Source organism: Macrobrachium nipponense, chromosome 6 (genome assembly GCF_015104395.2).
Source record: "Macrobrachium nipponense isolate FS-2020 chromosome 6, ASM1510439v2, whole genome shotgun sequence".
Lineage (NCBI taxonomy): Eukaryota > Metazoa > Arthropoda > Malacostraca > Decapoda > Palaemonidae > Macrobrachium > Macrobrachium nipponense.
In genome coordinates, this window is record NC_061108.1 from 117,268,837 (window position 1) to 117,294,096 (window position 25,260).

Here is a 25,260-nt window from a genome sequence, read left to right on the forward strand (position 1 = left end):
CGTGTGGAAGGCTTTGGTGTTGGTGGGCAAGGTGGAGGCGGTGAGAGGACAAGAGGCGTGTACATGGCGTAAGTTACGCCGGTACCTTCAGCAGTAATCGAAGGGTCAGGCCCTCAATTAATGACTAAATTTATTACCAACTGAACGCCAATGTTCTCTCTCTCTCTCTCTGTCTCTCTCTCTCTCTGTCTCTCTCTCTCTCACTCTCTCTCTCTCTCTCTCTCTCTCGTATCGGTACTTGGAACATTCTTTGATGGTAATTAAGTTTCCTGTTAATGTGTGCAAGAAGTGCTGTTGGAATTTAAATAAATATCATAAAGACAACTTTGTCTACTGCTCTTATCGCAGTAGTCCTTTATCGTTTTCATTTGCTATTCATAACGGCTGTCTTCTTACACATGCTTATATATGATTAATATCACTCTTTCACTAATGAAGTTTATTACATACAGAGTACCGCACATTTTTCCATCTGCCTTGTAATGCGGTCTGGACACATCAACCGTACATTTGATGGCTAGATATCAAATGCACGGTTGATGCGACCCAAAGTGGTGCCAGACGCTGTCAACAATATGGCTTGCATCTTCATGCCGAAATACATTAACTAGAAAAATCACAACTAATTTTATGAGTTTGAAATGAGCGGCAATCACGCCCAAGAAGCCAGCATTTCCATTTCAAGGATAAACACTGTACTCGAAAACCGCACTCCATCCTCAAGACTAAGTCTCATCTTCGCATCCTAAACCTTGGTCTCAGCCAGTCTCTGTACATCCATCCCTTACAGATGAAGTCGTCAGCTCTTCTTCTCGGGTTTTCTGCTCCAGAAAAGACCTCGCAGGGGTCCGTCAGTGTCCAGCCGATCCCATCTTGAGTAATAAGCCTCCTTATTCACCAGCGCCTTTCTCGGATTCCGAGCCGTCTAAACGCTGATTACCTCCTTAATCCTCTTGCACTATTGCCTTCAGACCTGCCTTCCAGGGGTTATCAAGATATCTATCGATCTGTTTATATTCTGGATATATCAGGCCCTTGCTTTTTTTTGCATTTGACAATTTTTTGCTGCTTCAAAAGCAACAGCTGTAAATTAACTGTAGACCACTAAACTGTCTTCACACTTTTAAGATCAGTTTCTTTACAAATTGTGATTTAATTTCTACTGTTAACTTTTAATACTTTTCTCACTTTTATTAGATTTTGTATTCTTCACCTTTCTTTACATCTCGCCGTGTCTCAACTCCCGTCACTCCTTATTATGTTCTTGAATTTTAACCGGAATGTTTATTACCAGCATCACTCCTGAAGATTTTATCAACGTAAACATTTACCCTTTTCCAGGCACTCAACATTCTCAATGGCGGGTCGTCTTTCGTTCGTTGTTAATATTTTGTTACCCTACTTTCATGGTATACAACAGAAAGTCGAAAGTGTTAACCAAGAAATATTTTTAGCCCAATTTTCCGATCTCGCTTTGTTTCTCTTTTCTCAAAATTCTACCCCTTTGATAAACAAGGTTAGCTTTAGCCCTCACTCCTCGCCATCTGACACCTCCACCAACTCTTATTCTTCCCTTCATGTATCAGCATGCATTTAATCCCATATACTTATTTTTATATATATATTTTTTTTTTGCCGTAGGATCAGCCTGGTGCTCCATGTGTACCTTCACCTCCAAGCCTTTATCTGGAAACGACCTCTTTCTTCTTCCATAATATGTAACCTTGAGATGGTATCAGATCCGGGAACTAGCAATTTACAAAGATTTACAAAGATATGAAACCTTCGATAAAGGAATAATGTTCAGTTCTCTGCTCACCCATCATCCGTTGATTGGGAATTTGAGCCTCTCTCATTGATTGAAATCATCTAATCAAAGAAGAGGATCAGCTACCATAGATCCCAAGGTAGAGCTCGACCATTTTACAAAAGATTACCACAGATAACAACTGCTCCATAAATTGGTGGATATCATCGAAGTGATTTATAAAAATATCTCACGAAACTAGGACCTAATAGCAAGGGCAGGCAAACCCATATTGAAATCCTATTTTGCAATAATTGTGCTCATTGTTTCTGTAATCACTGCAAAAGTTTTAATTTTCTATTTTGTAAAAAAATACATACACATAATATACATACGTACAAGCACACACACACATACAAACACACACACACACACACACACAGACATATATATATATATATATATATATATATATATATATATATATATATATATATATATATATATATTACATTATGTGTATATACACCACTATATATATATATATATATATATATATATATATATATATATATATATATATTATATATATAGTATGTATGTATATATATATATATATATATATATATATATATATACATATATATATATATATATATATATATATATTATATATACATACATACTATATATATATATATATATATATATATATATATATATATATATATATATATATATATATATATATACCAGATACATAAGAAACTGTAATAACCTAAATGCCCTTTTGACTTTTCGAATTCTCCACACTTTGGATATGCTTGCCATTACTAAGCCTATGATCAAGCTAAAGAACCAAAGCAAGAAAATCTGACACCCAAGAATGATTTGAACCCAGAATATCAGAACAAGGCATACCACCAATCTCAGGTTTAGTAGCAAGTGTATCCAGAGGGTGAAAAAATCCAGAGGTTGAGAGGGCATTATGGTTATTATTATATAACATATATAATATATATATATATATATATATATATATATATATATTATTATATATATATAATGATTGATTTAATGAAAAACCTGATGTTAATCATTCTTTATCAATTGTATCCAAAGAACAAATTAAACCTTTTTAGAAAAATGGAAAAGAATGGAATTAAGGTACCTTAATCCAGTGCTGGTTTCAACTTTACAAACAAACACACACAATCACACACACACACACGATATATATAGAAATAAATATAGATATATATATATATATATATCTATATATATATATATATATATATATATATATAGACCTGCTCGAATACACTTATTTCTCCAGCAAATAACTATATCTCATTCATAAAGAAATGTTTTTTTATTGAATATGCCAGATCTCTACTTATCAATTCTCCCGTACAGTAACATGTAGTCCTGTAATATCTAATAATCCTGTACTTATCATTCAATTAGAATTTCTATTTATAAATTGGCCAAGCAATCATTTAGTTACACTAGGTCAATCTGAGTCAATCCAGTTCGTAATTTCAATCTCAAGTTATATAAGAATATCTTCTAATAATCTTCTTCAGACTCTGAAGATGAAGTTTCAATCTCTCCAGCAAAACCTGCAATGTAGTAAGACAAGTTTGTTAGGCTTCACTTTCAGAACATTAACAACATATCCTCAATTGTACTATTTCGTTATATAAGTATTCATACTTTAAATAAGAATTTCCATTTTGCAGTTCGAATACTGACTGTAAACCACGCCCACCATTAGAATAATTTTCCTTAAGCTTTCTAACAAATCTTACGACAGTACGTTATGCGTTCATAATATATTTTGCAAGTCAAAGTAGCATACAGAAATTTGATAAACTGATATAACCAAAATTACATAACACTAACAAACAGGCAGTATACCCAGAAGTTTGGACTTCTGACAAAAGTTTTGAGGATAATTTACGCTGTAGAATTTCGTTAACAGTGAAGAAAATGAAAATTTACAGCTTAGTTTTTATATATTATTAAAATGCGCTTTTAGTTTCGTAACCTCACCTAGAATCACTGTTGATCCCGTAGGAAAAGCTGGGAGGGCATCAGGTATAAAGACCCCAGAGAGCCCAGGAACACCTTGCGTGCGAGATTCTGGCAGGCTGTGTGGCTGACTTGCTGTGTGAAGAGTAGGCACTGAAGTTCTTGATGCTTGGATTGTAAGAGGTGTAACACGCCCTTGGTTTTGGAATGAGTTTCTGTTAAATGAATGTATTGGAAATTGTGGGGTTGATGTTGGCCTAGGCTGTGAAGGCACTGCGCTTGATGCTTGAAATCTAGGTGGCGTTGCACGAACCTGATTGTGAACTGTAATTTTATTAGCTGATTGCACAGGGAGCAATGGCAGTTGTGGATTTGAGGTAATCAATGTTGACCCAGTCTCTGACCTTGCAGGACTTGATGACTGGAGTTTTTGTGAGGTAATGCGGCCATGATTTTGAAATGTGTTCCTGTTAATTTGACCACTTGGAAGCACAGGTATTGCAGAGTTCGTTCCACTGAATGTCGAGCCAGGCTGTGACATCAAAGGCACTGATGATCTAAATTCTGTTGGGTTTACACTTCCTTGAGTTTGAAAATTGTTCCTGTTAGCTGACAGTAATGGAATACCTGGTAATGACTGAGAAGTTCCAATAGATGATGGTGCAAACTGTGACGTAATAGAGCTGGAGGGGGCAACAGGATTTTGTCTTACATCCAAGGGATTAGTTCTACTGGGTGAAGTTGAGAATTTTGGCCTAAGTGCATTGGGTTCGTTTGGCCTCTTAAAGAGACTGGCACTAGAAGTACGTATCTGTGCTCCTGGACCAGAGGGAATAGTTCTGCTGGGTGAATTTGAGAATTTCGGTAGAAGTGAATTGGCTTCATTCGGCCTCTCAAAGAGACTGGCACTGACTATGCTTGTCCGTCCCCCTGGACCAGAGGGATTAGCTCCACTGGGTGATGAAAATTTTGGTAGAAGTGCATTGGCTTCATTCGGCCTCTCAAATAGACTGGCACTGGCAATGCTTGTCTGTCTCCCTGGACCAGAGGGATTAGCTCCACTGGGTGATGAAAATTTTGGTAGAAGTGCATTGGCTTCATTTGGCCTCTCGAAGAGACTTGCAGTAACAATATTTGTCGTTACTGCTGGACCAGAGGGATTAGTTCTGGTAGCTGCGGTTGGAAATTTTGGTAGAAGTGTATTGGCTTCATTCGGCCTCTCAAAGAGACTGGCACTGGCAATACTCGTCCGTACTCCTGCACTAGAGGGATTAGTCCTACTGGGTGAAGTTGAGAATTTTGGTGGAAGAGCACTGGCTTCATTCGGTCTCTGAAAGTGACTGCCAGTGGCAATATTTGTCCGTACTCCTAGACCAGAGGGATTAGTTCTGGTAGCTGCGGTTGGAAATTTTGGTAGAAGTGTATTGGCTTCATTCGGCCTCTCAAAGAGACTGGCACTGGCAATACTCGTCCGTACTCCTGCACTAGAGGGATTAGTCCTACTGGGTGAAGTTGAGAATTTTGGTGGAAGAGCACTGGCTTCATTCGGTCTCTGAAAGTGACTCCCAGTGGCAATATTTGTCCGTACTCCTAGACCAGAGGGATTAGTTCTGCTGGGTGAAGTTGAGAATTTTGGTGGAAAAGCACTAGCCACATTTGGCCTCTCAAAGACATTGGAAGTGGCAATACGGGTCTGTGCACTAGGAAATGATGGATTCACATCTCTGGGCAATGTACTAGATTGCAAGAATGTTACAGAGCTCTGATGTGGCTTCTCAGAGAAACTGGTACTGGCAGCATGCAAAGGTGACGTTGGTAGTGAGGAATATCTACCGATGGATGCACCCTGTGAGCTAGTTGCTGCAGTAAATCCTCTGCTATGAAAACCGTTCTGATTCAGTCTTCCCGGAGATGGAGCAGGAAGTGTCAGGCATGTTGTGATGCACGCTAAATAGATAATAACCTGAAATGGGAATGAGGTATGTACTGTTATTCAAAATTAAGTCGATAATTCTATTTTCGTTGCAGGTGAGTATCACTCGTTACTACAAGAGTAGTTATTACGAACTGCTAATTTAAAAATTTAAAAACATAGGTCAGGAAACACAGGTGTGACCCCTATGGCATGTTTAGAGTCAACAAGTCGAATGAGATAGGAGAATAAGGATATGATAAAAAAACGTTTGTAAATTAGTTAATCAGCTATATGCCACCATGGTTTAGGCACTTTATCATTTAAGATAATCATGACCTGGAGTGTTTATTATTATCATAATATACTTGATAAAGTTCCTATACCATGAGAACAAGGTATATTAGGATGGTTGTCAATTTAGTGGAAATAAAAGCAATTTCTAATTTTGTCAATATGCACAATAAGAGGAAGATGTCAATATAAAATTCGTGATTGTTGACATAAAAATAATTATTTGACATTTCTTCTAGGCTCCGGCTTTGACAGTCATATGTATTTCATTATCATTAGGAAAAAGTCTGATCAAAGTCTACCAAAGTCTTGATTTAGTTTTGCTTCAGACTAGCTTTGATTAAGTGAACATTACCCACATTATTCAATCACATGACTAAAATATCCTTCAACCACATAAAGAGTAAATTAACTGAATGCTTTCATCCCTGCAATATTGCCACCTCCTAAGAAAAATTTCTTCAGATTTGGTCATGGCTTTCTCCCATCTAGACAGATATCCCTTTACATGAAGGTTTTTACTTTTTATTTGTTACATTCGGTTTCTTCCTACCAGGCTGTTCAACTTTCTCAACTTTGCCTTCCTTCAATTTCTACCTCGCATTTCGGAATGAATAATTCGAGGGAGCCATTAAAAGTACTTTAGGACTCTTCATTAATCAATAAGAAGAATTCCTTTGTTTCAATCCGCTTATTCGCCTTTGCTAATATCTATAACCACTTATCTCTGTTGTATCCAGTATTCTTTTCTGTTAAAAGTTGTAAAGTAAATAAAAGTAATTTTTGTCATGATCCCAATGCGAATGTTAAGGTTCTTAAAATTAATCATCACTGACATGAACTCGTTTTCTTGTAGTTACGAGGAATTCCATTCTCTTGAGGAATAAAAAATCCTTTTTCACTGCACTTCTTTTACATGACATATGGTCTTTTGATACAATCAAACTCATAAGACTAATTTGAACGACACTGGAAAAGCCACGCATAAAAATAAACTGCTTAACTCGAGTGACGATCAATGAGAACGGGCGAAAAGCTACATTACCCTACATGACAACAAGATAGACTTACCTCCTGGAACATCTTCACCGCAGAACTTTGAAAAATGAACCGTCACCTGCAAGGCTTGGTTCACCTTATATACGAAACCCTGCGAAGTGCAAATGGTTATAATCACCTATTCCTATTACCTTGAGCACGGGAGGAACAGGACACCCCCTGGTAGGGGTTACCCCTTTTATGTCCTTAGATACAGGCCCCAAGACGATGGGAATTCTTAGAATCGCCTCTTCTTCTTAGCCTCCGGCACAGCAGTAAATGGAGATCCACTGCGAGGGTATTCCCCGAGACCCGTCCTTCATTTGACCTGTCCTTCATTCTTGCAAGGCACTAATTATCACGTACAGAACACTAAGAATGTGTGGTTTAGGGCGAGATCGAATAGGGTAAGGTAAAAGACTATGTACGAAAAATCTCGAAAGATTTTGAAGAATTCCACATGCCTCTTCAGAAAAAGGTTTTCCATGAAGGATATCTATGATTTAGGATACATGAAAAAATCTCAGAAAGCAAGTCCTAAGGTACAAAAATGAGAAATAATAAAGCTATCCATACAAACAAATAAACGAGAATTCCTTTGTGGTATAAAAAAACTGAAGGGGTGAACTCGACAGCAGAAGGTTTCCCAAGGCCCCTCAAGGCGAACCATCTCCTCCCCCACATCACAAATATGGGTAAAATAAGAACCTTTTTATAACAAACATTCCACGATAACGTGGCTCTAGATCCTTAAGAAGCAATACTAAAGTCGAAAAACCATACAGAATAACAGAGATCATCATCGGTTCTCGTATATAGTCTTCGCAACAATCGTATATGTGATAAAAGGAGTTAATACTGGATATATATATGATGCAATACCCTTGCCCTCTACAAAACTTAGTTGCTAAGTGTAGATTCACGTGCGTGTCTCAACAGTATGGGAATTGCAAATGAGATTTCGAACGCTTCCGCGTATAGGTGCTTTGTGTGATGTTGTCTTCAGTTTCTCTACTTTTGCATTACTTCTAACTGAAATAACAGTATATAGTTACATGTAATTTTATCTGACTTTGCTACCACGTTGCACAAGGGTGTTTATTTATGCCAATAATTACTTATATTTTCTTTTTTATATATTCATTGAACAGGCACTGTCATTTGCAAACAATTTAATCATTTCATCTTTGTTTTTCATCCTTTACCGATGTTATGTCGACATTCTGTTCTGTTTTGATCCACTTTGTGTTTTTAAAGAGATGTTTACATGAAAACCTTTGTGCTATTCATAAAAATGTTACATCAGCACAGCAATAATGCGATAGCTATACTTAACACACTGTTTGTTGGTGAATAATCATCATCATCATCATCATCATCATCATCATCATCATAATAATAATAATAATATATTATTATTATTATTATTATTATTATTATTATTATTATTATTATTATTATTATTATTATTATTATTATTATTATTATTATTATTATTATTTTGGAAGAAGACACTCTTTTAAACAAATTCTGTTGAATAAAATGGTAGAATTCAGCAAATTAATCTTATATATTAGCTTTTCTATTTTTCTTATTACTCACTTCTATGGTTCAGCGATACTTCTAAATATTGCTGAATGTGGTATTTTATCTAGATCAGGATTTTGCTGTCAATACTGGTATTATCAGCATTTTGGTGTACTGGAATGGCGGATAAGCCCGCTACACCAGCAATAATACCAGCCGAACACCAGAGACGACCCCAGCCTGACATTGACCTCGTTTATGGAATAATGCCAACACCGACGACAACCACTGCTGGACCTGGACCTGGGATACGCCATTCCAGTACACCAATATACTGATACTACCGGTATTGACAGCATAATCCTGTTTTAAATAAAATATGACATTAAGCATTATTTAGATTTCTCCCAATATGAATATTGGCCAATTATTAAGAAGTATCGCTGATGCAGAGAAGCGAGTAATAAGAAAAATAGAAAAGATAATATATATGATTAATTCGCTGAACTCTGCCATTTTATTCGACATTATTATTATTATTATTATTATTATTATTATATTATTATTATTATTATTATTATTATTATTATTATTATTATTATTATTATTATTATTATTATGCCCTTGAGCTCAGAGAAACACACATCCCAGCTGGAACAAGAGAAAAGACACCGTAGAAAAGAAAGATGCGCCAAAAATTTAGATTTGAAAATTAAGCAAAAAAAAAAAAAACTTGCAGCATTAAATAGCGGAAACAATACCATCATAATTATCATTAAGAACATGAAGGTGGGTAATAAGTTTTAAAAATCTGTTCAGTCAGCTACTCATTTGTAAATTTGAAATTAATCATAAATACTTATCATTACTGATATACTAAAACCAGACATATTAAATTGATTAGAAAGTGATAGAATGATAGACGCTATGTTGAAATGTCATCATTCCATGAAATCTTAGGTGCTTCAATCTCTCTCTACTTCAGCATTAGTTCGAACTACAATGAAATTATACACGTAACTATAATTTTATCAGAATTTTCTGATACACTGTGCAAGGCTGTTCATCTATGACAACAAATATTTCCTCTTTTATATCTATCCATCGGTTTGTTTCACATGGTCTCAGGACAAAATCCCCCGGAAGACAAAATCCCCCGTAGGACAAAATCCCCTGAGGACAAAATCCTCCGTGGGACAAAAATCCCCCCTAGGACAAAATCTCCCTTGCCAGAATTCCCCTTTTTCTACCATTTGCTTGTTTTTCTAACAGGGCAGTATTTTTATTTATTTTTTTATTTTACTAACTTCTACATTAACTAAATCTTACAGTCATAGCAGTGCAGTCGTTTGCTCATTTTTTTAAAAAGGCGATATTTTTTTTACGTACATAGTTTAAATACATCTTCTTAGAAAAAGTTTATTTAGAAATCACTTTAGTACTACCACATGCACATCATTCCAAGGTTCTTTTCTCTGTTTCTACTATGCTGAAATTCTATTCTGGTTTATTATACTTAATGTTAGTAAAGAGATGTTTAAATCAAAGCCAGCAGGAATGACTGCATGGAAAGTCGTCAACATAATTTATCCAAATCAACTTTGTGTTGTTTATGCTTCTTTGAAATCATTCGCATACATGATAGACAAAACTGCAATTATGGGTTACCTACTATCATCGAAAATTTTATTGATAAACGTTGTTGGTATTTTAATTATTATTATTATTATTATTATTATTATTATTATTATTATTATTATTATTATTATTTTATTATTATTATTATTATTATTATTATTATTATTATTACGTCCTTGCACTGTACGCTGTCCATCCGAAGGTGTTTAGGAAATATATCCCCCATTAGAAAAAGGAGGATTTCTAGTCTGGTTGAGAAGACGAGCGGGAGGATGAATCAACTCCTGCAACACAAGTTGCACTTTGCCCTGACCCACCCTTGTAACTACTCTAGAAGTAATTTTTTTTATAAAAGCTATGACAGTTAGGACATTATTGATCTTTAGGACTTGAGTTCCTAATGAGAATATAAATAACATATCTGAGTCTACTTGTGTCTAAAGTGTTCTGAAAAGGCGAAAAAAATAATGAAATAAAAATACAAAGAAAAACATAAAATACCGCGGAAATTCATAACTAATTTCCCCATAATCCATCCAAATAAGCGGTAAGACGACAACAATGAAGATGAGACGAATCTTGCCTTTATAACTGTCACAGGTCCAGCTAATAAATAAACGGAAAAAACCTACAATTACCCTCAGTCACCTTGAATATAGAAAAAAAACCTGTACAGTCGTCAAATTCATGGGCACTTGATATTGCGCAGCTCACATTACAAAGAAACTTCTCAAAATTCAGCTGGGTTCTAGCGCAAAAGGCGTTGATCAACATATCTTCCTGGGAAAGTTTTGGAAGACTGGTGAAGTGACGACAGAGTTCATTTATGGCCAAGTTACTGGGAAAGGTAAATTATTACAATATACTGGTACGCATCTTGTTCCACTGAACATGCATTAAATGGTGTGGGGAAAAACCTTTATACAAAGAATCCATCTATTAAGCCTCAAAATGGCCAACCTCATCTTGTAGCAAAAGTGGTTGGAATCTTGTATTAAACCACAGAATTTAAATGGGTATTGCCTTTAACACTTTCAGTGGGTATGAAAGTTTATATCATCAATTAGCTGTAGAGGAGAAGGACAAGCCACTGCAGATTTAAAAAGAAATTCAATTACCATTGGAACAAGAATCACTTTTGTAATTTTGTATAAAAGGAAGAAACAAAAGCAGAAAGTGTAGCGATCAGAAGGATATTCATGTTTTTTAGACGTAAAGATTCCAAAAATTTTCTTTCCTGGTAAATGAAAAAAATAAATAAGTAAATAAAGATACAGCATTTAGCTACAACAGAAAGTTTCATCAGGAAATTAAGGGTTGAGCTGTTACGCTTTTTCATAGATCTGGTAATTATTGCTTTCTAGAGGTAAGAACAGACTGACTCCTTCACTCGACCAGTCGGGGGGTCCTTGTATCTGGAACACTGAAAAAAGTGGTGTTGGAGAAATAACTCCCCCACTATTAGAGAAGGGACTAAACAGGTAGGGAGATGTACCGAAGGTTAAGGTGCCCCAGGCAAGGAGGGTTGCCCTCGGCCCTGACCACTGTATCGACTCGCAAGTTACTTGAATCTCTTCATAGCATCAGTGTCTTTATTCTTTCGATAGGACTTTGAAGTCCCAGAATCTTATTTTGTCGACTGAAACACATAAATGGGACTTTTTGCCCATCTTGCAGGAAATCAGCATCTTTCTTGTCTGATGACTCTTTTATCTTAGTAGGTGACTCTCCCCCCTCTGCAGGATAATAGTAAATGTTTTTTGTTAACGAGACTAATGTTATTATGTTGCAGGACATCAGCTAACTTTTCGTTGAGGCGCCAAGATAACTTGCAAATCAGTTTCAGTGTTCTTAATAGCCTAACCGACTTTACGGCTGTGCTATAGTTGCTAATTTAAGGGAAATTGCAACTGTCTTAAACAATTTTGCACCAATACCATACTTTATTTAGATATGTCTTTGTATGCGTTATTTTTTCTCTTCATAATCCATTCAGACAATACTTTTTTTTTTTTACTAAAAAACAAGAAGGTGGACTTTTTTTTTTTTTTTTTTAACTTAATTCAGAAATAATTTTTTTAACCCTCTCTGTTCTCCGTGCCTTCAGTTCCTTTTGCTGTAGCAACTTCTGTTAATTTTATTTTCCATTTTTATTGTGATCAGTCCCCCCTTAAGGAAGCTTGCTTTGCGCAAGTTAATGGCTTTCTGAGACTGTGTAATGAAAATAGGTGTGCATGCATAATAATAATAATAATAGTAATAATAATAACGCAAAAGGAAGGAGGGAGAGGACTACTAAGTATAGAGGACTGCGTCAACATCGAGAACAGAGCACTGGGGCAATATCTGAAAACCAGTGAAGACGAGTGGCTAAAGAGTGCATGGGAAGAAGGACTAATAAAAGTAGACGAAGACCCAAAAATATACAGAGACAGGACAATAACAAACAGAACAGAGGACTGGCACAACAAACCAATACACGGACAATACATGACACAGACTAAAGAACTAGCCAGCAATGACACATGGCAACGGCTACAGAGGGGAGAGTTAAAGAAGGAAACTGAAGGAATGATAACAGCGGCACAAGCTCAGACCCTAAGAACCAGATATGTTCAAAGAACGATAGACGAAAATAACATCTCTCCCATAAGTAGGAAGTGCAATACGAAAAATGAAACCATAAACCACATAGCAAGCGAATGCCCGGCACTTGCACAGAACCAGTACAAAAAGAGGCATGATTCAGTGGCAAAAGCCCTCCACTGGAGCCTGTGCAATAAACATCAGCTACCTTGCAGTAATAAGTGGTATGAGCACAAACCTGAGGGAGTGATAGAAAACGACCAGGCAAAGATCCTATGGTATCAGAACGGATAGGGTGATACGTGCAAATAGACCAGACGTGACGTTGATTGACAAAGTCAAGAAGAAAGTATCACTCATTGATGTTGCAATACCATGGGACACCAGAGTTGAAGAGAAAGAGAGGGAAAAAATGGATATCAAGATCTGAAAATAGAAATAAGAAGGATATGGGATATGCCAGTGGAAATTGTACCCATAATCATAGGAGCACTAGGCACGATCCCAAGATCCCTGAAAAGGAATCTAGAAAAACTAGAGGCTGAAGTAACTCCAGGACTCATGTAGAAGAGTGTGATCCTAGAAACGGCGCACATAGTAAGAAAAGTGATGGACTCCTAAGGAGGCAGGATGCAACCCGGAACCCCACATTATAAATAGCACCCAGTCGAATTGGAGGATTTTGATAGAGCAAAAAAAAAAAAAAAAAAAAAAAAAAAAAAAAAAAAAAAAAAACTACTGATAATAATAATAACTGTTTTGGAAACGGTGATAACAACTGGTCCGAGCGAACAGGGCTCTCAGGAATCTACGCATTTATTCTACACTGGAAAAGGCTCTAATTTCTAGATGGTTGCCGGATGCCATATTAGATCTGCATGATGGAATCTTTTGATCCTATTAAAAGTTGTTCCACTGAATGCAGTGTAATCGAAACCTACTTATATATGTGATTAGGTTACAAGATTTCTACAATGAAGTCTACATTCCTTAAAAACCTATCATAAATTACAGAGCTTTTCTTGAAATTAGAAAAAAACTCTCACATTAACCACACAACTTTTCCCGAAATAAGGAAAGCCAAATATCCTGCGATTCTGATTACATCTATAACCTAATGTGTAAACAGAATGAAAACAGCAAACTCAATGCTTCTATTAGGCCTTGGCTCGAAAAAGTGTGTCATATTTTGTGCCGATTCTATACTGGTGCCGGTGTCACATATAATTTGCACTCGCTTGAATTTGGACTCCCCAGTCATTATAATACGTATAAGAGTAAACCCCAATTCGTTACGAAAAGTATGTTTTGCACTCCCCAGTCCATATTATACGTGCAATAAACACTCCCTTTGTATAATAAACACACCCCTAGTTTTTATGTGAATTGTAAGTATGCCGAGGACTCTAAAAGCCAAGCCAAGCCAAGCCAAGTCATGCCATGCCAAGAACTCTAAAACCCAAGCCACGCCAAGCCAAGCCAAACCATTCCATGCCAAGCACTCTAAAAGCCAAGCAAAGAAAAACCATGCCATGCCAGGCACTCTTAAAGCCAAGCACTCTTAAAGCCAAGCAAACCCATGCCAAGCCAAACCAAGCCATGCCAAGAGCACTAAAAGCCAAGCCAAGCCAAGCCATGATATGCCAAGAACTCTATAAGCCAAGCCAAGCCAAGCCAAACCATGCCATGCCAAGCACTCTAAAATCCAAGCCAAGCCATGAAATGCCAAACACTCTGAAAGACCAGCCAAGTCAAACCAAGCCCAGCCATGCCATACCGAGCACACTAAAAGACAAGCCAAGCCATGCCACGCCATGTCAAACACTTTAACAGGCAAGCAAAGCAAAGCCATGCCAAGAACTCTAAAAGCCAAGCCAAGCCATGTCAAGAACTCCAAAAGCCAAGCCAACCCAAGCCATTATATGCCAAAAACTCTAAAAGCAAAACCAAGCCAAGCCAATCCTTGCCAAGAACTCTAAAAGCCAAGTCAAGCTAAACCATGATATGCCAGGAACTCTAAAAGCCAAGCCAAGCCAAGCCAAGCCAAGCCAAACCATGGCATGCCAGCCAGTCTAAAATCAAGGCAATGCCAAGCCAAGCCAGGCCATGTCAAGAACTCTAAAAGCCAAGCCAAGCCAAGTCAAGTCAAACTATGCCATGTCAAGCGCTCTAAAAGGCAAGCAGAACAAAGGCAAGTCAAGACAAACCATGCCATGCCATGTGCTGCAAAAGGCAAGCAAAGCAAAGCCAAGCCACGTAATGCCAAGAACTCTAAAAGCCAAGCCAAGCCAAACCATGCCATGTCAGCCAGTCTAAAAGCCAGGCAATGCCAAACCAAGCCATGCCATGCAAAGAACTGTAAAAAAGCCAACCCAAGCCAAACAAAGGCATGCCAGCAAATGTAAAAGCCAGGCAATTCCAAGCTAAGCCAAGCCATGCCATGCAAATAATTCTAAAGGCCAAGCCGAGCCAAACCAAGGCATGCCAGCCAATCTAAAAGCCAGGTAATTCCAAACCAAGCCAAGCCATGCAATGCAAAGAACTCCAAAAGCCAAACCAAGAAAAACCATTGCATGCCAGCCAATCTAAAAGCCAGGCAATGCCAAGCCATGTCATACCATGCAAAGAACTCTAAAAGCCAAGCCAAGCCGCAATAAATAATGCCCTGCCAACCGCTCTAAAAGCCAAGACAAGTCAAGCCAAGCCAAACCATGCCATGTCAAGCCCTCTAAAAGGCAAGCAAAGCCAAGCCAAGCCAAGCCTAAGCCAAACCATGCCCTGCACCGCTCTAAAAGGCAAGCCAAGCCAAGCCAAACCATGCCCTACCAAGTGCTCTAAAAGGCAAGCAAAGCCAAGCCAAGCCAAACCATGCCCTGCCAAGTGCTCTAAAAGGTAAGCAAAGACAAGACAAGCCAAGGCAAATCATGCCCTGCTAACCGCTCTAAAAGCCAAGCCAAGTCAAGCATAAGCAAGGCAAACCAAGCCATTCAAACCACTCTAAAAGGCAAGCAAAGCGGAGCTAAGCCAAGCCAAACCGTACCACGTGCCTTAAAAGGCAAGCAAATCCAAGCCAAGACAAGCCAAACCATGCCCTGCCAAGCGCTCTATAAAAAGGCAAGTCAAGCCAAGCCATGCCCTGCGAAGCGCTCTAAAAGCCAAGCCAAGGCCAAAGCCAAACCAAATGCCCATGCCACTAGCCGCTCTAAAGACAAGCCAAAGCCAAGCCATTGCCCTTGCAAAGCCGGGCAAACTAACCAAGACCAAGCCAAGCCAAGCCATGCCCTGCAAAGCGCTCTAAAAGACAAGCCAAGCCAAGCCAAACCAAGCCAAGCCAAACCAAGCCAAGCCAAAACATCCCATGCCAAGCGCTCTAAAAGGCAAGCCAAACCAAGCCAAGCCAAGCCAAACCATGCCACCTGCCAAAGCGCTCTAAAAGAATGCCAAAGCTTCCTCCCTAAAAGGCAAAAGGAAACAAGCCAAGCCATGCCAAGTGCTCTAAAAGGCAAGCAAAGCCAAGCCAAGCCAAACCATGCCCTGCAAAGCACTTTAAAAAGCAAGCAAAACCAAGCCAACCCAAGCCAAACCATGCCCTGCCAAGCTCTCTAAAAGGCAAGCAAAGCCAAGCCAAGCCAAGCTAAACCACGCCATGCTAAGCACTCTAAAAGGGAAGCCAAGCCAAGCCAAACCATGCCCTGCCAAGCTCTCTAAAAGGCAAGCCAAGCTAAGCCAAGCCAAGCCAATCCATGCCATGCTAAGCACTCTAAAAGGCAAGCCAAGCAAGCCATTGCCCTGCTAAGCCTCAAAAGACAAGTTAAAAGCCCCCCCCCAAAAGCCCCTCCCCAAAGCCGCAAAACCATGCATGCTAATAAACTCTAAATAGAGCCAAAGCCAAGCCACCTAGCAAACATGCCATGCCAGCAGCTCTAAAAGCAAACAAGCCTAAGTCAAGCCAAACCATGCCCATGCCCTGCGTTGTAAGGCGGCCAAAGCAAGCCAAGCCAAACCCATCCATGCTAAGCACTAAAAAGCACCGCAAGCCAGCAAACCATGTGCTATGTTAGCACTTCTAAATAGAAGCCAAGCGAAAGCCAAGCAAAGGCCAAACCATGCCATGCCTAAAGCATCCTAAAAGGCAAACAACCAAAGGCCAAACCAAATGCCATGCTAAGCCAATTCTGAAGGCAAGCCAAGCAAGCCAAGCCAAGCAAAACCATAGCAATGCTAAGCTCTCTGAAAAGGGCAAGCCAAGCCAAAGCCAAGCCAACCATGCCATGCATGCCCTGCGTTGTTAAAAGGCGAGCCAAGCCAAGCCAACAAACATGTCATGCTAAGCAAATCTAAGGCACCGCAAGCCAAGGCAAACCAATGCCGATGCCTAAGCACTCCCTTAAAAGCAGCCAACTCAAGCCAAACCATGCCATCTAAGCACTCCTAAAAGGCCAAGCCAAAACCAAAATAACCCTGCCAAGGACTCTAAAAGGCAAGCCAAGCCAAGCCAAAAACCAAGACCATGTAAGCCACTTCTGAAAAGGAAGGCCAAAGCCAAGCCAACAACTAAAAGCAATGCCACCTAAAAGAACCCGCCAAGAAACATCTCAAAAGTCAAAAGGCCAAGCCCAAAGCCAAACCATGCCATGCTAAGCCACTGGAAAGCCAAGCCAAGCCAAACCAAACCATGCCATACCTAAGCATGCTCGTGAAAGCAAGCCAAGTCCAAGCCAAGAACCAAAAGCCCAACCAACCCAATGCCATGCTAAGCAAATCTGAAAGGCAAGCAAAGCCAGGCAAGGGCCAAACAAACCAGCCAGCTAAACCACTCTGGTCCCAAGGGCCAAGTCCACCAAGCCAACCATGCCCCTGCCAAGCTCTCTAAAAGGGCAAGCCAAGCCAAAGCCAAAGCCAAGCCAAGCCAAGCCTAGCCAACCAAACCATGCCCATGCTAAAGGCACTCTAAAAGGCAAGCCAAGCCAAGCGCCAAAAACCATGCATGGTTAAGCACTCTTAAAAGGCAAAGGCAAAAAGCCCCTTTAACGCCCAAAGCAACAGTCCAAGCCAAGCCAAGCCATGCCCTGCAAAGCGCTCTAAAAGGCAAGCAAATCCAAGTAAAGCCAAGCCAAACCATGCCATGCCCTGTGCTCTAAAAGCCAAGCCAAGCCAAACCATGCCCTGCCAAGCGCTCTAAAAGGCAAGCAAAGCCAATCCAAGCCAAGCCAAACCATGCCATGCTAAGCGCTCTAAAAGCCAAGCCAAGCCAAGCCAAACCATGTCATGTCAAACACTCTAAAAGGCAAGCAAAGTCAAGCCAATCAAAACCAAACCATGCCATGCCAAGCACTCTATAAGGCAAGCAAAGCAAAGCCAATCCAAGCCAAACCATGCCATGCCAAGCACTCTAAAAGGCAAGCAAAGCCAAGCCTAAGCCAAGCCAAACCATGCCATGCTAGGCGCTCTAAACGTCAAGCCAAGCCAAACCATGCCATGCCAAACACTCTAAAAGCCAGGCAAGCCAAGCCAAACCATGCAATGTCAAGCACTTTAAAAGTCAAGCCAAGTCAAGCCAAGCCATGCCAAACCAAGCACTCTAAAAGGCAAGCAAAGCCAAACCATGTCATGCCAAGCACTCTAAAAGGCAAGCAAACCCCAGCCAAGCGAAGTCTAACCATGCAATGCCAACCATTCTAAAAGCCAAGCCAACCCAAACCAAGCCAAGCCAAGAACTCTAAAAGTCAAGCGAAGCGAAGCCATGATATGCCAAGAACTTTAAAAGCCTAGCCATACCATGCCCATGCCAAGCTCTCTAAATATAATATATAAACAAGTATACAATTACGTCTAAACCCTATGTATAAAAGCAACTATAGAATGCAGAGTACATAATACTTTATAGCATTAACGGGTGGGAGGGGAGTGGGAATGACATGTATAATAATGACTGGGAGTCTATATTTTACGCATAATAACGACTGGGTGAGTGTAAAGCATACGTATAATAATGACTGAGAAATGCATATTCCGGGGGAGTGCATATCAAACGCTACACCGAGGATAATTGTCTATCACCCTCAGTACTTATGGAAGCAAATGAAACTGACTTGAAGGTATCTGAGATACCAGCGCTGGACATTCCAAGACAGGAACCAGATTAACATCACTGAAAGAAGTCATGTACACAGCTAAGCAAGATTTCACGAAGTTTTGTTACAATCCGATTTAGGTAAAGGTAGGTAAAGAGTCTCCCATGATGAAGTCGAAAGTGGCCATAATCAAACTAACAAATGACAAGATACGAAGTTTTTTTTTTTTTTTTTTCATGTAATACGGAAGTCATCAGTTCAAGATCCAGAGCAGGCGGCACTTCTTCAAAGTGGCCTGAGCAAAGCTTATAGTTTGTTTGTTTGTTGTTTTTTTTTTATTTATTTTTTATATAAACACCAGGGCAAATATTACCGAGTTTTGGAAAATATATATTTGTCTAATACCAGAAAATCTTATTTTGCGGTAAAACAAAGAAACACAAATAAAAAAAGATATAAATAATCTTGGCAAAAAAATAAGGGATTATTCGTGTTGAACTGAAGCCTAATAATAATATTTGCAACACTTTCATCGTACATACTTCTTGCATTTAAAAATACAGTCGATAAGTACAATAACATATGGACAAATCACTAATTAACATTACCTGGAGTAAAGGTACACAAAAAAATGATGTCTGGGAAATGAAAAGAGAACAACTATTTCTACTGCACCTCTTCCAATTCAAGGCTCTATGTGGCTAAATTTCAAGGTTTCATCTGCTCGCTGAAATTAGAAGTCATTAATAAGGGAAGTGGTGTGATGGTCTATACCCGCCAACGACCCCGCTCCGGAGAAAAAAAAAGAAAAAAAATGGGGGGGTCGGGGGCTAGTGATGTTTTTTCTGTGTGAGAGCAGGAAAAGGATTCCGGATTACCACTCCTTCCCAAGGGCTTGAGGAAAGTGGGTCAACCAATTATAAAAAAAGAAAATTACCGTAACTTGCAACAACGCATGTCCTAATGCATTTTCAATACATATAATGTTGAAAGTGTTATTTTATATATTTTGTCAATAAATTATTAGTTTTCTTCATGATGTTACATGACAGTAGCTTCAAACACATAAATCCCAAAAGCTCTTGCATAGGATAACACCAAATTCTCGGTTGAACTTCATGACACTAATTCTGGAAAACTGGGTCCCCGTCACGCTTGAGTAGCAGTTCTTTGCAAGAGGATGCATGCAAACGCCCTTCTCATCTCTTCTTATTTATTCACGATAGCAGATGACCGTTAAAAGTTACCGATTATGAATGAAAAAACGATTCACTGATATGTATGCTTACATAATCTTTGTTAGAAGCTCATCAGAACCTTAATAATAACAGTAACAATTCAGTCACATACTCTATCCTAAATTACAGCCTACTACCCTTTGCCAACCACATCTGCAGTTTTAAATTTGTTGCAAGTGAAAAACATTAGCGAGCACTCAGATCAGGTAACTCGGAATTTTAGCATTTAAACATGATTTATCGCTTCTGGAGGAAGTTTTTTTTAACTCACGTTTTACTGGCCATCAAACGCATAATGTTTTTATGCGTCTTAATGAGCGTAAAGATCACAAAACTTCCCCGTCATCCCACACTATACAGCACCCGTTTCAACATTTTTTTTTATAAACTTACGAGATTACAGTCGGAGTTGTGAGAGCGTTTATCTCTCCTAACCTAGCCCAACTTGCAAATCCAGTTCCAGTGTTACAGTTGTCATCACTGCGCATTTTTTTATACAACGTTTACGGCAGCTCTCCATCTCAATTATGTTTGGGTCTTCTTAAAAATACTTATTTACTGAGATGCAACATTCGACCTACTCTTGGAGTAAACATAAGAATACAAACAAGGCCTCTATAAGCAATTCTTAAGTTTTGCAGTTTCAATCAAAACTTAAATCTTAAGCGGCATTTAGCTTATTTGTATAAATAGTATAAATCTCGTTTAAGGGGATGCCTCAATCCCTGAGGTTTACTCATGAAATGTTAAATTTGGTTAAATGATGAATAAACGTAGAGTAAAACCAGGAGGTTCTTACCGAAGCCTCTTCTATATTGAAAGAGAACGACCTGGACTAATGTGAAATGTACAGATCTGTAGGTGTCTAAATGGATGACGATATCAGTTATACTGATATTAAATTTCTGAGGAAAAAATAATTATAAAAATGTAGTCACAACAACTCACTCGGTTCATACATGACCAGTTGCTAAAAGGCTATTAAAAAAATTCCTGCTTTAATATCTTTTCTAAAATAGCCCATTATAATCTCAGTATTAACGCCTTATACTAAAAGCAAATGCTAATTAATTCCTTCATCAATTATAAGGAAAATTGTTATCAATATCTGATTACAAGGCACCTTAATAATTGTTGCAATAATATTTCTTGTATTCAATGCCACTTAAATTTCAACTCAGCGTGTCCTAGAGCATATAACAAGAAGTACAATACACATTATGTAGTAAAACGATGAAATGAAAAGATATTAATGACTTTTTGGGATATTAGTTTGGCGCAACAAAGTTGCAAGCTGATACACAATGCTAAACACAGTATATTTTTAAAAGAGCATTTACAACGCTAGTGCAACTGCTTTGCAAACCTCAAAAGGACGCAACCATAAAGACTTCCATCTATCTTTCGGTTACTTTCAACCAAATTTCCTGGTGTAGAACTTCTGATTGTGCCATGTGTCCTTGACCCCTTAGTCAGATAGTCTGATATGCGACTTATTTAATATTGTTGAAGTAACTATAAAAATGAGGAGACTGTTTCTCTGCTTCCTTATGTACCTGTTTAATTATATTTATTGGAGTCTGTTCTATTGTTCTTCGATACAGAAAGGCAGCAAAGTGCATAAGCTCACTGTACACTTGATCAGTGACATCATCTCGCATGTGGCACTGAAGGTGTAAAAACTTCGAGGTAGCCTCTAGAACCTTTTAAGCAGCAAGAGCAACCAATTGTTTCTTTTTCCAAACGAGAGCAACAAATATCCTTTTTTCGTAGTCATTTTTAAATAGTAGATTAATATAGTTAGTTTATATTGCCATTATATTATAACTAATCCTTTTAAGTACCGAACACTAAAATTTTAGGACTAATATGAATTTTGATATCAGATGTCATATTTTGTGTTCACGAAAACGTGTAAATATAAAGGAGGAAAGTATTTCTTTGTAGGTTTCTTTTTTTTCCATTTTCCATTTTCTTAGTAAGATTATGCTGCATGATAATGTAATTATAAATGTAAAAAAACATAGCCAACATAGTTATAATTTTATTTGTCTAAAAAGATTTTCTACTTTATATAATATATATATATATATATATATATATATATATATATATATATATATATATATATATATATATATATATATATATATATATATATATATAATGGCTGTATGTGTGCACTCAACGGTCATTTGGGAGCAAACAGAAAGGAGTTTTACTTTTCAGTGGTATGTTACGTGTTGGGTATTTTTGTTTACCGCACCCTAACAGTTTAAAGAAAATGTATTTATTTATAAATGTTTGATTATGAAATGTGCTGCATCAGTGCTCGCCAGCACTAAATTCACTTCCCTTGTAGAACACTGTCAGACCATCAAAGAGCAAGAGCGCAGTCGCAAGCAACAGCTCTAGATAAACACTTCATGGATCCCAGGTAAACTATAGCCTCTTCCTGAGTAGACTGGGGTGGTATATACTCTGAGTGAGAAAACAAGTTTAATCATTTTACTCTGTAACATGAATGGAGCTTACAGAATGTGCAGGGGGTGTAGTAGTTTCTTTGCAAGGGGCATACCAACCGAGTTATGTCCTCACGTTCTTTGGCCAAGCGCCTTGTCATTTTTTGGCAATTATGTTTTTAATGGATAGTTCTTTGAGATTTTGTACTCTGCCTCTCTTTCACTAATTTTGTTACCCTTCTAGGTAAATGCTGGTCCTAAAGTACGTCAACCATTTTATCTGGCTGACTATAAGATAAATATTCAATTTCAGTACTTTCACTGAAAGTTTTTGTTAAAACAAGAAAAAATATTTAAAATCAGTACTTTCACCGAAAGATATTGTTAAAACAGACTCGTACTGATGACTGCCACCTAAAGGAAACTTTACACTTAGATCTGGGAAAGTTTCAGCTGTAGGAAAAAATAATTCCAGACATCTAAAGCAACATATGTTTCCTCTTAGTTCCCCTCAATACCAGAGAAAGTGGTTCTAGTTGTTTCTTATATGATGAATATTACCATCCTGAGTTATATTAGGGTCTGTACCACCAAAACTGAAGTTTCCAAAATTATTTTACTTGTTCTCTTGTCAAGGATCATTTGTTAGGGTAAGAGAGACCTTTGAAAGGCCAGAGTAAATGATTCTTTTATAGAACTAGCCATGAAAGTTCACGAAAAAAATACTGCATGAAAAAGCTTGAAAAGACACAAGCAACCTTTCCTGTATTTTTCAGTAGCAATGACAAGAGCACCAACCTAATTTTCAATGTCTATTCAATACCCTACTCCAAACGTTAACGTCCAGAAGGAAGAGAACATAATAAATATAAAGATCAATCTAATTCGAACGCCTGAAATTAATTTCATAAGCACAAAAGACCAACTCGCCACACATGCGTATCTTTCCATACCTTTATATATATATATATATATATATATATATATATATATATATATATATATATATATATATATATATATATATGGAACTCGCAAAGCTTTTACTGAAACTGCCCTCTCTCTTTCTTTCTCTCTCTCTCTCGCTGGTCGTCTCTCTCTCTCTCTCTCTCTCTCTCTATACATACATATATATATATATATATATATATATATATATATAGTTAGAGAGAGAGAGAGAGAGAGAGAGAGAGAGAGAGAGAGAGAGAGAGAGAGGGCAGCTTCAGTAAAAGCCTGGAGGTCCATAAGGAAAACTGGAGGAAGCCAAGATTAGGTTATGAGAGAGAGAGAGAGAGAGAGAGAGAGAGAGAGAGAGTGGGGGGGGGGGAGTATGGGACCGGTGGCGGGTGGTTAGACGCTTCAGTAAAGACTGACGGGCACTTACGAAATAACGAAGGAATCTATTTATAAAACCTTATTCAGGTTCCCTTACGAGAGAGAGAGAGAGAGAGAGAGAGAGAGAGAGAGACGGAGAGAGAGGTGCAGTTTGAGACCGAAGTACACTGCGGAGAAGAAGCCACGCCCCACTCTACCTCTGGTATACATACCATGGCACTTGCCTTAGTCGGGCATAATCGAACTGCCCTTCCTCGAAGCATCATGAGTATGAAGGTTCGTATCTCATTTCCATAAGGCATTGAATAAGCGCTTAGCGATCGTACTTAAAACATGAATGCATATTTCAAAGGTTTCTTTAGTATATGATAACGTTTTACTCCCCTGTTAATAAGAAATATGTAGAGAAATGTTACATTCTAAACGCTTGTTTATTAGAAACTCCTACAGAATGCCTATCCTCATGTTTAACAAGAGGAATGTTTATTAGAATTGGGTTCCCATAACAGAGCAGGAATGAATCCCAGCGAGACATAAAGCCAGATGTCCTTCTTTCAGGTGGTCCTCCTGGTTGGCCTGTTTGCCACTGCTTCCTTCGCCGCCCCTCAAGTCTACGAAGCCGGCAATGTGGTGCACCCAAAGGCATCGGGCAACTCCGGCTACTTAGACACCCTGGTGGCTGAGACCGTCAACATTCTTCCCGAGATCACCGGCGTCTTCGATCGCATCACCGAGGATCGGTCGACCGACCACACGCGCGTGCAGGAGGTCATGATGGAGTTTATGCCGCTCACTCGCAAGGTCATGAAGTCTACCGAGAGGGTGGACGGAAAGAAATTCAGCCGGGGCCAGTGGGACAGGTTCAATGCCGCCGAAGCCGTCATGCCCTCTGTACTGACCTTCATGGACAGCCTGAGGGATATGGATTTCTTCGGCATCGGAACAACCGAAGGATCTAGTTAGTGAAATAAAGTGGATCCAGAGGAACAAAGCTTTACTCAATAGTCGCTCTCTTACAGTTAGTTCGTCCGAGTAGTTTTACCAAGAAATCAGTAACCATGTTTGATTATAAGAAGTAAAAATACTGACCGTCATGTTCGTATTTCTCTTCCCTAAAGCCTTCCAAATTTTGTCGGAATTCACCGCTACAAATCAGTTATTTTTACTTAATCATTATTATTATTACAAATGAGAAAAACAAAAAGTAAAAAAGTTACGGACTTACAAAGCAAGTTTCCAACAAAAAAGCGACAAAGAAACAAAATGTTATGAAAACAATCCACTAATGAAAATAAGAAGGAAATAATGATGAAACTATCAAAATACATATAAATGTATACCTCAATATACTTTAATCGAGAAATCCTTCAAAACA

The 25,260-nt window shown here is 38.4% G+C and overlaps 3 protein-coding genes across 3 annotated transcripts; 2 read left to right on the plus strand and 1 right to left on the minus strand.

The window, feature by feature from the left end:
- Positions 1-3,316: 3,316 nt before the first annotated feature.
- Positions 3,317-7,070, minus strand: LOC135216615 (mucin-3B-like). Its single transcript, XM_064251996.1, has 3 exons — positions 7,059-7,070; positions 3,803-5,744; positions 3,317-3,369 (listed from the first exon to the last, which is right to left on the minus strand). The coding sequence occupies exons 1-3, from the start codon at positions 7,068-7,070 to the stop codon at positions 3,317-3,319; spliced, it is 2,007 nt and encodes a 668-aa protein (XP_064108066.1).
- Positions 7,071-15,863: 8,793 nt separating this feature from the next.
- On the plus strand, positions 15,864-16,382 carry LOC135216616 (probable serine/threonine-protein kinase samkC). Its single transcript, XM_064251997.1, has one exon. The coding sequence runs from the start codon at positions 15,864-15,866 to the stop codon at positions 16,380-16,382; it is 519 nt and encodes a 172-aa protein (XP_064108067.1).
- Positions 16,383-24,067: 7,685 nt separating this feature from the next.
- On the plus strand, positions 24,068-24,979 carry LOC135216666 (uncharacterized). The gene is made up of 2 exons (XM_064252053.1): positions 24,068-24,161; positions 24,444-24,979. The coding sequence occupies exons 1-2, from the start codon at positions 24,099-24,101 to the stop codon at positions 24,846-24,848; spliced, it is 468 nt and encodes a 155-aa protein (XP_064108123.1). The 5' UTR covers positions 24,068-24,098; the 3' UTR covers positions 24,849-24,979.
- The last annotated feature ends 281 nt before the right edge of the window (positions 24,980-25,260 follow it).